Source organism: Nerophis lumbriciformis, linkage group LG04 (genome assembly GCF_033978685.3).
Source record: "Nerophis lumbriciformis linkage group LG04, RoL_Nlum_v2.1, whole genome shotgun sequence".
NCBI classification, from domain to species: Eukaryota; Metazoa; Chordata; class Actinopteri; order Syngnathiformes; family Syngnathidae; genus Nerophis; species Nerophis lumbriciformis.
Genome location: NC_084551.2, coordinates 24,512,741 through 24,526,746, shown reverse-complemented (window position 1 = coordinate 24,526,746; position 14,006 = coordinate 24,512,741). Strand labels below are relative to the sequence as shown.

Below are 14,006 nucleotides of genomic sequence, written 5' to 3'. Positions count from 1 at the left end.
TAATCGATGCTAACATGCTATTTAGGCTAGCTATATGTACATATTGCATCATAATGCCTCATTTGTAGCTATATTTGAGGTCATTTAGTTTCCTTTAAGTCCTGTTAATTCAATTTATATCTCATGACACACTATCTGTATGTAATATGGCTTTTAATTTTTTGCGGCTCCAGACAGATTTTTTTTTGTATTTTTGGTCCAATATGGCTCTTTCAACATTTTGGGTTGCCGACCCCTGGTCTAAGTAGTTCACCCGTAACACGCCCACTAATAGTACTATAGGCTGTTAAAGTAAGTGACAATATCTTTTTTTTTTTGCCCATTGTTGCAGTTCTTTTTGGATGACAATGTGTTGCCAGAAGTTCCTATTTACAATTCTTCCAATGAAACGCAACTTTACCCAAATGGACAAGCAGCTGCTTTTGCTGACAAAAACAACTTTTACCTTCCTGTAAGTGTAAGATTATATTTGACTTGTATTTGGATGAATATGACACTCTCTTTTCTGCCTGTCTAGTATTTAATTTACAGCTGCATCCTGGGCCTGATCTCCTGCTCGGTGTTTCTGAGGATAAACTATGAGCTCAAAATGATCACCATGTTGACAGCAGTGGTGGTTTACAACATCATAATTCTGCAAACACACGCTTCCCTGCTGGATGAGTACAGCAGATTCCTGTACAAATCAGAAAGCCTGGACAGGTATGACATTTTCTTTTTTCTCTTAAATAAGTGTGAGAGGTTGCTTAAATGCAGTAGTGATGGGCCGTATTGCAAATTTTAGTATACATCTGATCCAGGTAAATGGGCCAGTACTGGCAATTCTGAAATTGATAAAGATCATTTAATGACTTCCAGAGTATGCCTTTTATATGTTGATCATAATTATAATCAGAATATACCACAAGACTAAAAAATATATATATATCAGCTGTCATTCAAAACTTTGGGCTTTTTTTTTTTTACCCAAAAAGCGCTTGTGTTCCAAGGACTTACCCTGAAGTAAGCTTTTTGTTTGAAAAAACACACAACAATTGGTAAAAAAAATAAACAGAAGGGATCCGAAAAATATTTGTTTTGGATCATCATTGAGTCTGACACTACCCTTGGTACAGATTCTATAAATATCAACATGGATCCAACCATCCTCTAGAAGGCAGATTTCAGATGTATTTATAATGTGATTTTATGATATTACAGTAAGGTGAATGGAGAAAACTGGAAACTGTAAAAGAAGAAAAGAGGAAAAATGTACCTTTAAAGAAAAACTGCACTTTTTATTTTGACATCATCCACAATCTCCACATGAGACATAAAGACATCTCTTTCCCTTTTCTGCACATTCTAAACAGTGAAAAACTGTGAGTAAGAAGCAGCTAACAATGCAGGTAAATTGGGATGACTCTATTCTGCTATGAAGCGCTCTAAAAAAATATCCCAAAACCACCAACATCGCCTCATTATATGCTTGGACCGGCAGAACAACCAAGCTATAGTGACATTGTTATTGTAAGAGTTAACACAGAGGAACTACTTTTCTGGTGTCGTGGCAAATCGCCTTATTCACCCTGCTCCTGTGACCTCTAGCTTGAGCTGCTACTGCTGTATTGCCTTTAATTAGTAAAAGTTAATGATGGGTCATAAATCATGACTCTCACCTGCATAGTAGAAGGTTGTGGCACCACACCAGGAAGTTGGCGAACTTTGAAAATCCACACTTTAAAGTTAAAGTACCAATGATTGTCACACACACACTAGGTGTGGTGAAATTTGTCCTCTGCATTTGGCCCATCCCCTTGTTCACCCCCTAGGAGGTGAGGGGAGCAGTGGGCAGCAGCGATAATTTTTGGTGATTTAACCCCCAATTCCAACCCTTGATGCTGAGTACCAATCAGGGAGGTAATGGGTCCCATTTTTATAAGCTTTGGTATGAGTTTGGTTTGAACTCCCAACCTACCGATCTCAGGGCGGACACTCTAACCACTAGCCCACTGAACCAACTTGATACCATACTGTATGGCTTTCAACTTGGCTTCCAACAAATGGAATGCAGCATAAGACCAGCACAACATTGTTTGGAACCTTTTTTGTTTATCTGAGGAGTGAGGATGATTCCAAATTTAACAGCTCAAGGAGAGCACAACTGGTGGACGATACAACTATCCCGTTAGTCGGCATCCTAGTCAGTGCAGACATTGTAAGTCATTGTTTTATGTCCTTATTTAAAACGTTTAGCAGTAGTGCTACATGACAATGCTCCAAGGCTCTCACGGAGTCTGCCATTAGTGGTAGCAAACACATAAAGTGATGTGTTGATAGAAGTGGAGTTTGTTGCTATGTGCTCTGTGAAATCAATCAATAGAAATTTCAGTAATGCTTCAAAACAATAAAATAATGTAAGTATTTTATGCTACCATTAATGTGCCTGTTACTACATTATATATACATTTATAGCATGTATATAAAACGTTGTTAGAGGGTTTTTAGAGGGCTTTATAGATAAAACAGATTGTGTCCCCCATTACCTACAATGTTAGTTACCTCTTACTAGCAGCTTTTCATTATTTAGAATGCACATAGAAGGGAAATAAATGTGTGTTCTTGTCTCACAAAAGGATTGAGGATAAGAAGCAACCCCCGCACCAAAAAAAAAAAAAAGAAGCTATGTTACCCTTTGTATGTTTCCAGTCCAGTTGAAAGCTTTGAATGAATGCAACCTTTACCTTGGACTGGTGTCAGAGCCACACTGTTCTCCTCAAAAACACCCTATTTTTTCCTCTCAAAATCTCACTACTCTGAGACAGCTTTATGTAGTTCAGTTCATTTCAGAAAATATGCTTGGTGCCGTTAATTATGGATGAATTGTAAAGTATGATATCATTTGAATAACTTTACATACAGAAATACAATCGGGGTGTTTATAGTTTTAGATTTTTTATGATTTGATAAGAACAATCCTTGCAATAATCAGTGAGTTTTAAAACATGGAAAATGAGAAAGAATGCAAAAAACGGTCCTAAGCATGAATAATAATAATGTACAATGCTATTTATTCTAGATTGCACTGCTTCTCCATACACATCTCATGATGTCCTCGCACCACATGCAGTGCATCCGGAGAGTATTCATGTTGTCCACATTTTGTTATGTTAAAGCCTTTTTCCAAAATGGAATACATTTATTTTTGCCCTCAAAAAATACCCCGTAAAGACTTTTTGTTTGTTTGTTTGTTTTTTGCATATTTATTAAAACTAAAAAAAAATCTAATTTACATGGGATAAAACTGCCATCTGCTATGATAAAAAAGGGGTAAGATTAAATAAGCTTTGCTTCTTTCTACTCCTGTCCAGACATGCTGTAATGACACAACTGGAAATATGTGATGTATTACATTGTAATTGTATTGCATGCATGTTCGAAATAAACTGAACCTGATTTACTGACTGACTAAGTAGTCACAGCCTTTGCTCAATACTTTGTTGATGCACCTTTGGCAGCAATTACAGCCTCAAGTCTTTTTGAATACGATGCCACAAGCTTTGCACACCAATCTTTGGGTAGTTTTGCCTAATTTTCTTTGCAGCACCTCTCAAGCTCCACCAGGTTGGATGGGAAGCGTTGGTTTTCATCCAGGATGTCTCTGTACATTGCTGCATTCATCTTAGTCTAGTCAGGGAGGTGACCAAGAACCCTATGGTGACTCTGTCAGAGCTACAGCATTACTCTGTGGAGAGAGGAGAACCTTCCAGAAGGACAACCACCTCTGCAGAAATCCACCAATCAGGCCTGCATGGTAGAGTGGCCAGACGGATGCCATTTCTTTATAAAAAGTTTACCAAATTGCACCTGAAAGACTTGAGACCACGAGAAACAACATTTTCTGGTCTGATGAGACAAAGATTGAACTTTTTGGCGTGAATGCCAGACATCATGTTTGGAGGAAACCTGGCACCACTCATCACCAGCTCAATCAATACCTGGTGGAGCTTGAGAGGGGCTGCAAAGAGGAATAGGCAAAACTGCCCAAAGGTACGTGTGCCAAGCTTGTGGCATCATATTCAAAAAGACTTGAGGCTGTAATTGCTGTCAAAGGTGCATCAACAAAGTCTGTGAATACTTAATGTGCATGTGATTTAATTTTTTTTAATTTAGTAAATTTGCTAAATAAATATAAAAACGTTTCATTATGGGGTATTGTCTGTACAATTTTCTGGACAAAAGAACATTTATTCCATTTTGAAATAAGGCTGTAGCATAACATGTAGAAAAAGTGAAGTGCTGTTGCATCCATTCAAAACCCAAGCACATTCTGCTATTCACCTCCAAGAAGAATAGATGAGTCAGATATTGCGTGTAGACAACCTTGATAAAAGTATACACTTTACAAACTAATGGTACAGCACAATGTTGTTTGCAATGTGCTGTGCTGATAAAATAAACTACATCAACCAAAATTCTAACTCAATTCTAAAACAAAAGACCATGGCTTGGTTTCACTTTGGCACTCGTACTCACCCTATTAGGCTGACATTATGTTGAAGACAACAGACAGACATGGTTTGAATATGTGGTTTGTTTGCAGTCCTTACGGGATGTAAATATAAACAACTCTGGTGTCTTTGGGAAGGTTTTGTAATGTGTAGAGAGCTAAAGTCATAACGACACATGAAGACTTGTCTGCAGAGCTTTGCCATTGATAAAACGGAAAGCTCATTAATTTGCAAAATGCTCTGGCAAAAATACCGTATTTTTCGGAGTATAAGTCGCTCCGGAGTATAAGTCGCACCGGCCGAAAATGCATAATAAAGAAAGAAAAAAACATATATAAGTCGCACTGGCGTACAAGTCGCATTTTTTGGGGAAATTTATTTGATAAAAGCTAACACCAAGAATAGACATTTGAAAGGCAATTTAAAATAAATAAAGAATAGTGAACAACAGGCTGACTAAGTATACGTTATATGAGGCATAAATAACCAACTGAGAATGTGCCTGGTACGTTAACGTAACATATTATGGTAAGAGTCATTCAAATAACTATAACATATAGAACATGCTATACGTTTACCAAACAATCTGTCACTCCTAATCGCTAAATCCCATGAAATCTTATATGTCTAGTCTTGTACGTGAATGAGCTAAATAATATTATTTGATATTTTACGGTAATGTGTTAATAATTTCACACATAAGTCGCTCTTGAGTATAAGTCGCACCCCCGGCCAAACTATGAAAAAAGCTGCGACTTATAGTCCGAAAAATACGGTAAGTGTGCTTGCTTGAGTGTTGAGTGCACATTTAAAGGTTTAAATTAAAATAGTTATAGATTCTAGATGGCTGTGCTCTTTAAGTCAGTTTTCTACTACCAGATAAGTTCATATGGTATATATTTTAAGTTAAGGACTACATTAGGTTTTACCGTTTTTCATGTAATTCCAAAGATATGGTATTTTACTAATTTCGTGCCAAATCCCACTAAATTCTCAATAAATCAGGCTTACACCCAGTCTGTTTGACTGTGACAGTAAGTAGGGTTTGGAGTGAATTACTAGCCTTGAATCTTTGCATATTATTTTCCTTTCCATTATCTGCCTTTGGGAAAACACCCCTCATGCCGCAGCAGACAAGCTCGGATAGTGGAATGCAAATTGTAAACAAGTCCTTGTCGTAGCAAAGCAGAAGTGACAGTTTTAATCGAGTAATGGCTCGGAATAAAACGGTCTGTTAACCAATCCTGTGACAGAATGATTACAATCTGCATTACAAATGACGCCTTGCCACACTTACCATCATTTGTCATATCTCAGCTTTAATCCCCCTTATATAAAATCTCCTCTCGCTTTCTCAAAACACGTTTCTATTATTCTCGGCGCTTCAAGACCAGGAGTCCTCAAAGACCTGAAGACTATGGGGTCTATCTCACTCTTCATCTTCTTCATCACTCTACTCGTGCTTGCTCGGCAGGTAAGTCCATGCTTAAATAGCTTGAACGTAGCGAAAGGAATGCAAAATGAATCTGAAGCAACAAGTGCTGCTATAATCTTTCCCATGCAGATGATGGTGCTGGAGTGGATGTTTAATGTTTTTGCAGGGGATAAATTACTTAATTAAATAAAATGAAGTCCCAGCAATGAATAATCCAATCCATTCATATGGAAAAACTTTTGAATGCAATTGTATAACATGTTGGTTACCCCATTCTTCCATCTGTTTATAGTTTGATTGAATCATGGTAATGCCAAAAGAGATTGCTTATTTTACCCCTATAAAATCCTGTTATAAATTTTGAACATGCCAAAATCAGCTCATGTCTACATTGGGAGGATTTAAATAGACTCATCACAATGGCAAAATGTTGACAACAAACTGCATGGTAAAGATACACCTCTCAAAGTCACTCAAATACATTGTTATGATCAAATCCTAACAGTTCACCGTCGGTCAATTTTGTCAGCCACCAGTTCTGATGCCTGCATGTAACAGCAGTGCACTGGGAACCAACATTGTCTCACTTCATGCTGTCTGCTAGTCGACCACAAGCTTGTACATAAAGTTGTCTGGTACAATTCCACCAATATTGTAGTCTGTCCAATCATTCCTTGTCCATATTACGTTATCAACTACAGTATATTGTTTTCATTATTGCATTTCTTGTACAGGTGAAGTGATAATACTTGAGTGCTTTAACGATTGAATGAGAAACATGTCTTGCTCATACAGTGGAACCTTTCAAGTACCGGTAGAGCACAATTTATTGCGGGGCCCTTCTTAAAGGCCTTCCAGTTTGTTAGGTTTTACAGGATTATTCCTGTTAGAAATAATGCAATTGTAAATAACCTTCTCCATAGGACATTTACTTTCTAATTGTAGGCTATATGATAAGCATTAAGTACTAATTTAAAAATCTCTCAGACGAATAGAGAATAGTTCATTGTTGCTAATACAATATAATATAAACACACATTTTCATCCTCAAAGGACCCATAGCGTCCAGATGACAACAATTTTACTAACATGTTCTCTATGTATTTATTACTCCTAAAAACTAACTCCATTATATTAATTAGTTTTTGAGTAATCAATAAATAACTAACTGTACTTGGAACTCCCCATTTCCATTGCTCGACCCGATATGTCGCCCCCTCTTGGTGTGATGTCATCTACAGAACTGGCGCTCATTTCCCTGCATAGATAAAGTCATGTAAAAATATTATTTTGATCACTTAATTGCATGTTTATGTTCCCCTGGTCCATGATTACTTCAAAACTGATATGGCTAACATATTGAGCAAAAAACATTTTAATAATCTAGCAATACTATGTTTTGGATTTTACACTAGTTTTGACAAACATGGCTTGTTTGCAAAATGACTATAATTCAAGTTCTGAGATTGTCCCAACGAAGAAGCTGAAGAAGGCCAATTAGCCTCCAATCATGGACTCTGACTGTACTGTTTCGAGCCTTAAATTGAAGAGAGGTTGGCAAATCCTGACCGGGACCCTGCCGAGAGCAGTAGAAAACATCAGTGAAAGAGGACACAAAATATAAATCTTTTTCTCTTGTTTTTGAGCATGAGATCTGATCTTTTTTCTCCGTTCTGACTCAGTCTTTCGCACTCAATCAATTAATCAATCAAAATGCATTTATATAGCCCTTAATCACACGTGTCTCAAAAAGCTTCACAAACTCACATCCCCTGGTCTAAACACACATCTCGGCAAGGAAAAACTCAAAAGATCCAAGTTTGGGAAAAAGAGGAAACCTTGAGAAGGGACAGCAGAGCTAGGGACCCGCTTCCAGGGTGATCGGCTGCAATGGAGACCGAGTGGTTATTATTAATGAACTGTTAAATTGATATGTCAAGTAGGAGTTCAGTCTACCCGCAAGTCAAAAGATAGTCATAGGTGGATTTTCCCCTAGTGGGTGCTCCTGATTTCCGAGATCGCATTTGGATTGAGTCTTTTAAATGTTTTCCATCCAAACTCCAACTAAAACTGTTTTTCTTCGAGGTCAGAATTATCAAAACAATTGCTGCAAATTACACTCCTCTCGCATGGTCCGTCTCATTTTGTTTTAGTCAGTTTGCCTGGAGAGGTCCATACTTTCCTCGTACTCACATCATTTGAAAATGTACAATATGTAGGCTGACCCCTTCTTCATTTGTTTTGTTACAACCTGCAAAAATTATTCTGTCAGCCATATTTACTAATTCCTTCAAATTCTGCATGAGAATAACATGATTCGGAATGAAGATGCAACCAAAACACCCACTATGCAATAGGAAATTAACTGCAGTCTTCTGTCGGTGACATCAGCAGGCTGGAGCTACAAGTGGGCGTTGGAAAATGTGCTGAATCACGTAACAAGCTTAAAATTACTACTGTGTCTTTTTTGGGGAGAATTTTACCTGTAGACATTATTTTTAGGTCCAGAACTATGCAATAAGTGCCAATGTTGTCAGCATTAGAGGGGTTATTTAAAATTTTGACATTTTTAAGGAACTTGGCTAAAGACACAACTCCATTTAATTATCTGTAAATAGAAAAGAAAACATACAAGAAACTCACGTTGAATCTCGTGTGACGAGATACATTACATTTACTTCAGAGGTTCCATTGTATTGCTGCGCTGCTGATTCTATAATTGTTCTTTGTTCATTGATGGAAGCAAGATGTACAAGTGTACCTTCAGTCTCTTCACCTCTGTGTCCTCTTGTAACAGAATGAATATTACTGTAGGTTAGACTTTTTGTGGAAGAACAAGTTCAAGAAGGAGTGCGAGGAGATCGAAACCATGGAGAACCTTAACAGGGTCTTGTTGGAGAATGTCCTCCCCGCACACGTTGCTGAGCACTTCTTGGCACGGAACTGGAAGAATGAGGTTAGACGGCTGAATGATATCCAGTTTTAACTAAATTGACAGAGAAAAAAAGGTGAAGTTGCACAATTAACCAGTTTATTGATAAACCATATGGGTGCGTTAGTTCGGTAGCAAAATTAAATAAACAGCGTGAACCCTCCTGTCAGTCATTCACTCTCTTCGTCTATGTGGGTGGAGGCTCGGATGCTAACATATAGAGAAGTTCAGCCTTGTAATATAAACGCAAGGTAAAGTGAATTAAGTGAAGTGAATTATATTTATATAGCGTTTTTCTCTAGTGACTCAAAGCGCTTTACATAGTGAAACCCAATATTTAAGTTACATTTAAACCAGTGTGGGCGGCAGTGACTAGGATGGCAGAAGCTGGGATCGAACCTGGAACCCTCAAGTTGCTGGCACGGCCACTCTACCAACCAAGCTATACCGCCCCAACGTAACATAGCTAGGAATGATCCATATAATTTCCAAAATCGAATCACTTCTTAGAATTACCTCCTTATCCCATTTCTAACATTTCCTAAACGTTTTATCAAAAATCTGCCCAAAACTAACCCTCTGACTAACTGGCAGACGCCAGCTAATACATAACCTAAGAGTAACGATGAACAGTGTTACAATATGCAAGACTAAAATGCATTTTATTTCAACTGTAGACTATACAACTATAGACCCATCTCCAAGTTATGCATCCTGGCTAAAGTTCTTGAAAAACGTGTCAGTAAAAAACATGAAAGATTTCTAGACACCTATGGTCTGCTTTCCCAACATCAATCATGTTTTAGAAATAGCACCATAACCGCTGCCATCAAAGTTGTGAATTAATTTTTTTAGGGACTGGATTTCCAAAAATATTGTGCAGCTCTACTTATTGACGAGTCAAAAGCATTCGATACGGTCGACCATATCATTTTGGCAGACAGAATGCACAGGATTGGCCTATCTCAGCATGCTGTACAGTGTCTATGAAGGTTCACATTCATCCAGGTCATTGTTATCTCAGGGCGTTCAATCGATCGTAACTGGACTGCTTGGTTTGTCTTGGAAGACGTTTTGCCGCTTCATCAGTTAGATTGGTCAGAATCCTAACTGTCAAAGCCAACAACAGTCGTTAAAGTGTAAACACTCTCGTTAGTATTGAGGTATTGTGTGGCAGAACGATCGCTGAGGATCGACTGCTACCAGTCAAAATAGTCGGAATCCCCCGCGTAAGCATTCTATTCAGTTGTAAATAAATGCTGTAGGCTGTACTGCGCATGCTGTACAGTGGTTTTCGAATTACCTGTCTGGAAAACATTTTCTTCGTCTTTCCTCCCTGTATTAAAAGTGGACCTCAGGGTTCAATATTCGGTCTGTTGTTGTTTTCCATCTAAGTAAATAAACTCTGTGATAAAGTGTCGGATGCTGCTTTCCATTTTTATGCAGATGATGCGGTCATGTATTGTTCATCCCCCGCTTTAGTGCGAACACTTGAGCTCTTGCAGTCTGTTGTTCAGTCAGTTGAGTCATCTTAGACTATTGCTAAATGAAGAAACATCTAAGGGGATGTTATTCTCAAGCTACTGCCATTAAACATTCCAAAAATATAAACTGCTCATACAGGGTTGAACTTGAAATGGTCACGACATATAAGTACTAGGGTATTGTTATTCTAAGTCACACATTGATAAAAATGTGTCAAAACTTTAAATTAAATGGGAATTTTTCTTTGGAAACAAGTCCTGTTTTAAGAAACGCCTGATCTTGACCACTTTGATGCCTTTGCTAGATTACGGAGACTTGTTGTTTTTTACGAATGCATCCAAAACGTATTTGAAAAAACTGGATGCTGTGCCTTACATTTTATTAGTGGTTGTGGCAGCCTGGTCCATAATTGCATTTTGTATGCAACGGCAAACTGTCCATCTTTGTCTGTTCACAGATTTTCTCGATAGATGGTTTTTATAAATTAATAATTTCTTGGGCTGGTTCCCACCAATTTGTGTTCTTATAAATGTAGAGATTCGAGTCGCTCCAGTTTACGGTCACAGGACAGCCTTAGCATGTTGGTTCCTAGAGCCAAGACAAATCTTGGGGGAAAGCCATCAGATATGCTGCCTCGTGGTCTTGGAATGACTTGCAAAATTATCTGAGGTTACCTGAATTGATCATTTTGGGGGAATTTCAGTCCATTTTAATGGGTCGAGAAACCATTTCTATTAGGGATTGTATTTGTTTTTAAATAGTTTTTTACTGAAACATTTTTATGATTTCTTTTTACTTATAGCGTGTTTTTATGTTAATGTTGAAACATACCTATGAAAGTTCTCATTCATCCAGGTCGCTGTCATCTCAGAGATGTTCAATCGTTCGCAACTGGACGGCTTGGTTTGTCTTGGAAGACGTTTCGCCGCTCATCCGAGTAGGCTTCATCAGTTTGTGCTCATAGACTTAGATTGGCCAGTTCAAATGGTCGATTTGCCCGGGAACACCCTCCTAGTTTTTGGAGTATAAATATTTGTGGTTTTGGCACCAACCGTTTGGACTAGATCTGACCAATCTAAGTCTATGAGTGCGAACTGAAGAAGCCTACTCGGATGAGCGGCGAAACGTCTTCCAAGACAAACCAAGCAGTCCAGTTGCGAACGATTGAACGCCCTGAGATGTTAATGTTGGAAGTAATTTAGATTTTTAACTGTGGTGTGTGACTGATGCTGTTTTTGTTGTTGTTTTTTGTATTTCTGTAACTTTGTTTTGCTACCCTCTTGGCCAGGTCACTACTTGAAAAAATATTTTATTTTCAATTAGTTTTACTTGGTTAAATAAAGGATATCGATTGACTGATTGATTTTGACAAATGTATAATGAGTGTGTGCAAAGGGTTACCTGTGCGTATATTAAAAATAATTTAGAGGATACAGGCATAAATGTAAAATATACTTTATTGTATTATTCATTTTACGCCAAAATATACCATATACAACATAAAAATGGCTCTGAAGCTTGTTGTCTAAAATACCCCAAAAAAGTAAGGGCTCTAGCTTGAGTGATGTTGTATTTGTATACAGGCAACTTGCTTTTAGTGCTTTCCAACATGCATTATTCATAATGTTTTAGAGAATTTGTAATATTTGGAGGGATGTATGAGATTTACAGTAATGATGCATCTGCTCTGTAGATTCAGTCTTGAATTCTCAAATGACTATATTATTCATTTGCTCCTTTCATGATATATGTTTATTTTAATTGGTCTGTTAGTCATTTTAAGTATGTCCTTTTTATAAAAAGTACAACTTTTTTTTTAACCAAAAGCATTTAAACAGACTAATTTTACCAAGTCTAGATCATTTATGTATTCAAGTTATTTCAAGTAATTTTCCATATGAATTAGTAATTTCTTCAAACAATAAATCAAACCAATTGAACCCCAACCTTAAAAATGGAAATTAAGGGGATTGTGTTCAAAATCGCAGTACCAGGATTGCTTTGGCTGTTTTAAGTTGTATTTACTAAAAAACAATATATTTTGACTTCAGCTTCTCATCTTGCAGGATTTGTACCACCAATCATACGATGTGGTGTGCGTCATGTTTGCCTCCATCCCAGACTTTAAAGAGTTTTACACAGAATCTGACGTCAACAAGGAAGGATTGGAGTGTCTCAGGCTGCTTAATGAGATCATCGCTGACTTTGATGAGGTAAATAATTGTTGGATACAACCTGTGGACAGCACGTTTGCTCTAGTTTAACAGTTAGATATCCATCTTGTTATTGTGCTTTTCAAGCTACTTATTACAAAGTCAATACTTGAATACTAGAATCACTGAGAATACATCTACCTGAAAGTATGTGTGTTATGCATGTAGTGAACACTATTTGTATTTATTTGTCCAGCTGCTGTCGAAGCCTAAATTCAGTGGTGTAGAAAAGATTAAAACTATTGGAAGCACATACATGGCTGCTACAGGGCTCAATGCCTCACCTGGACCAGAGTACCCATCACAGGTACGATTCTCTTACACACACACTTTAAAACACAACGCAACCTCCAAAAATGGGCTCCATTAAAATTCAAATAATCTGTACATGTGTCAAACTGTGGTCGTTATAGCATCAAGATTACCAACATTTACAAAATCTCTTTATGTATTTTTTTGCTCCTGAAAAGGAATCTAGGAGTCATTTCTGATGAAATCGATTACATTTTGAGAAATCGGTAGATACTTGGAACGTCCCTTTTCTCCTCGCCCTCTCTTGGTGTGACGTCATCTACAGAACTGCAGCCTATTCCTCCGCATAGACAGTGTGGATAAACAAATATAAAACTGTTATTTTGATCACTTAATTGCATAATTTTGTCCCGCAGTGTCCATGATTACTTCAAAACCTTTATGGTTACCACTATAAGGAAAAAAAAATTGTCCGGACTTCCCTGTGCTTCCATGTCCTCTTCTATAGACACCATAGCCTGTGTTTCCTCATTGATCTTTCAGCATTTTCTCTAGGATCTTGACGGAAATATCAGTAGAAGAGCATGCAAAATAGAATACTAGCAGCTTATCATCTTTTTCTCTCGTTTTTGATTGCTGGGTGTGCCCTTCTTTCTTCGTTTTTCTGCAGTTTCTAAGTCAGTCTTTCTCCTGATTTGAATAATAGCGTTCGGTTTAAGTCTTTTAAATATTTTCCATCCAAATTCCAACAAAAACCTTTTTTCTTTGAAGTCAGAACAAATAAAATGATCGCTGCAAATTACACTCCTCTTGCTAGGTTCGTTGCCATTTGCCCGAGTCAATTTGACTGAAAAGGTGCAGACTTTCCCTTATGTTCCCATCATTTGAAAATGTGTGCAGGTTGACCATTTCTTTAGTCGTATTGCTACAACCTGCAACAATGCATCTGGTAGCCATATTTGTAAATTCATTCAAATTCTGTGTGAAATCATTGTGATTTGGGCTGAAGATGATACCAAAACACATAGGGCCTGATCTACTAAGTTCCAAATAACACGTGCTATGTTGTGTGTGCAAACTATACAACTGTGTGGACTATTATTAGGGCTTTTGCATGTGATTTACTAAGACTGCATGTACAAATGATAACATGTGCAAAAGTGGTGCAGACTGCCGTATTTAAATATTATTATGCGTGT

General features: G+C 37.5%; 1 protein-coding gene across 2 annotated transcripts in view; it reads left to right on the top strand.

Annotated features, from left to right (window-relative positions):
* Window positions 1-14,006, top strand: part of adcy2a (adenylate cyclase 2a) — a 106,125-nt gene that overhangs the window by 74,720 nt on the left and 17,399 nt on the right. Inside the window, exons 17-22 of one of the 2 annotated variants that reach the window (XM_061951065.2) lie at window positions 332-451; window positions 518-702; window positions 5,880-5,964; window positions 8,723-8,881; window positions 12,409-12,555; window positions 12,752-12,862. In XM_061951065.2, coding sequence (XP_061807049.1) covers window positions 332-451; window positions 518-702; window positions 5,880-5,964; window positions 8,723-8,881; window positions 12,409-12,555; window positions 12,752-12,862 — 807 coding nt within the window. The remainder of the gene's footprint in view (window positions 1-331; window positions 452-517; window positions 703-5,879; window positions 5,965-8,722; window positions 8,882-12,408; window positions 12,556-12,751; window positions 12,863-14,006) is intronic. The other variant, XR_009814696.1, reaches the window with a different exon arrangement.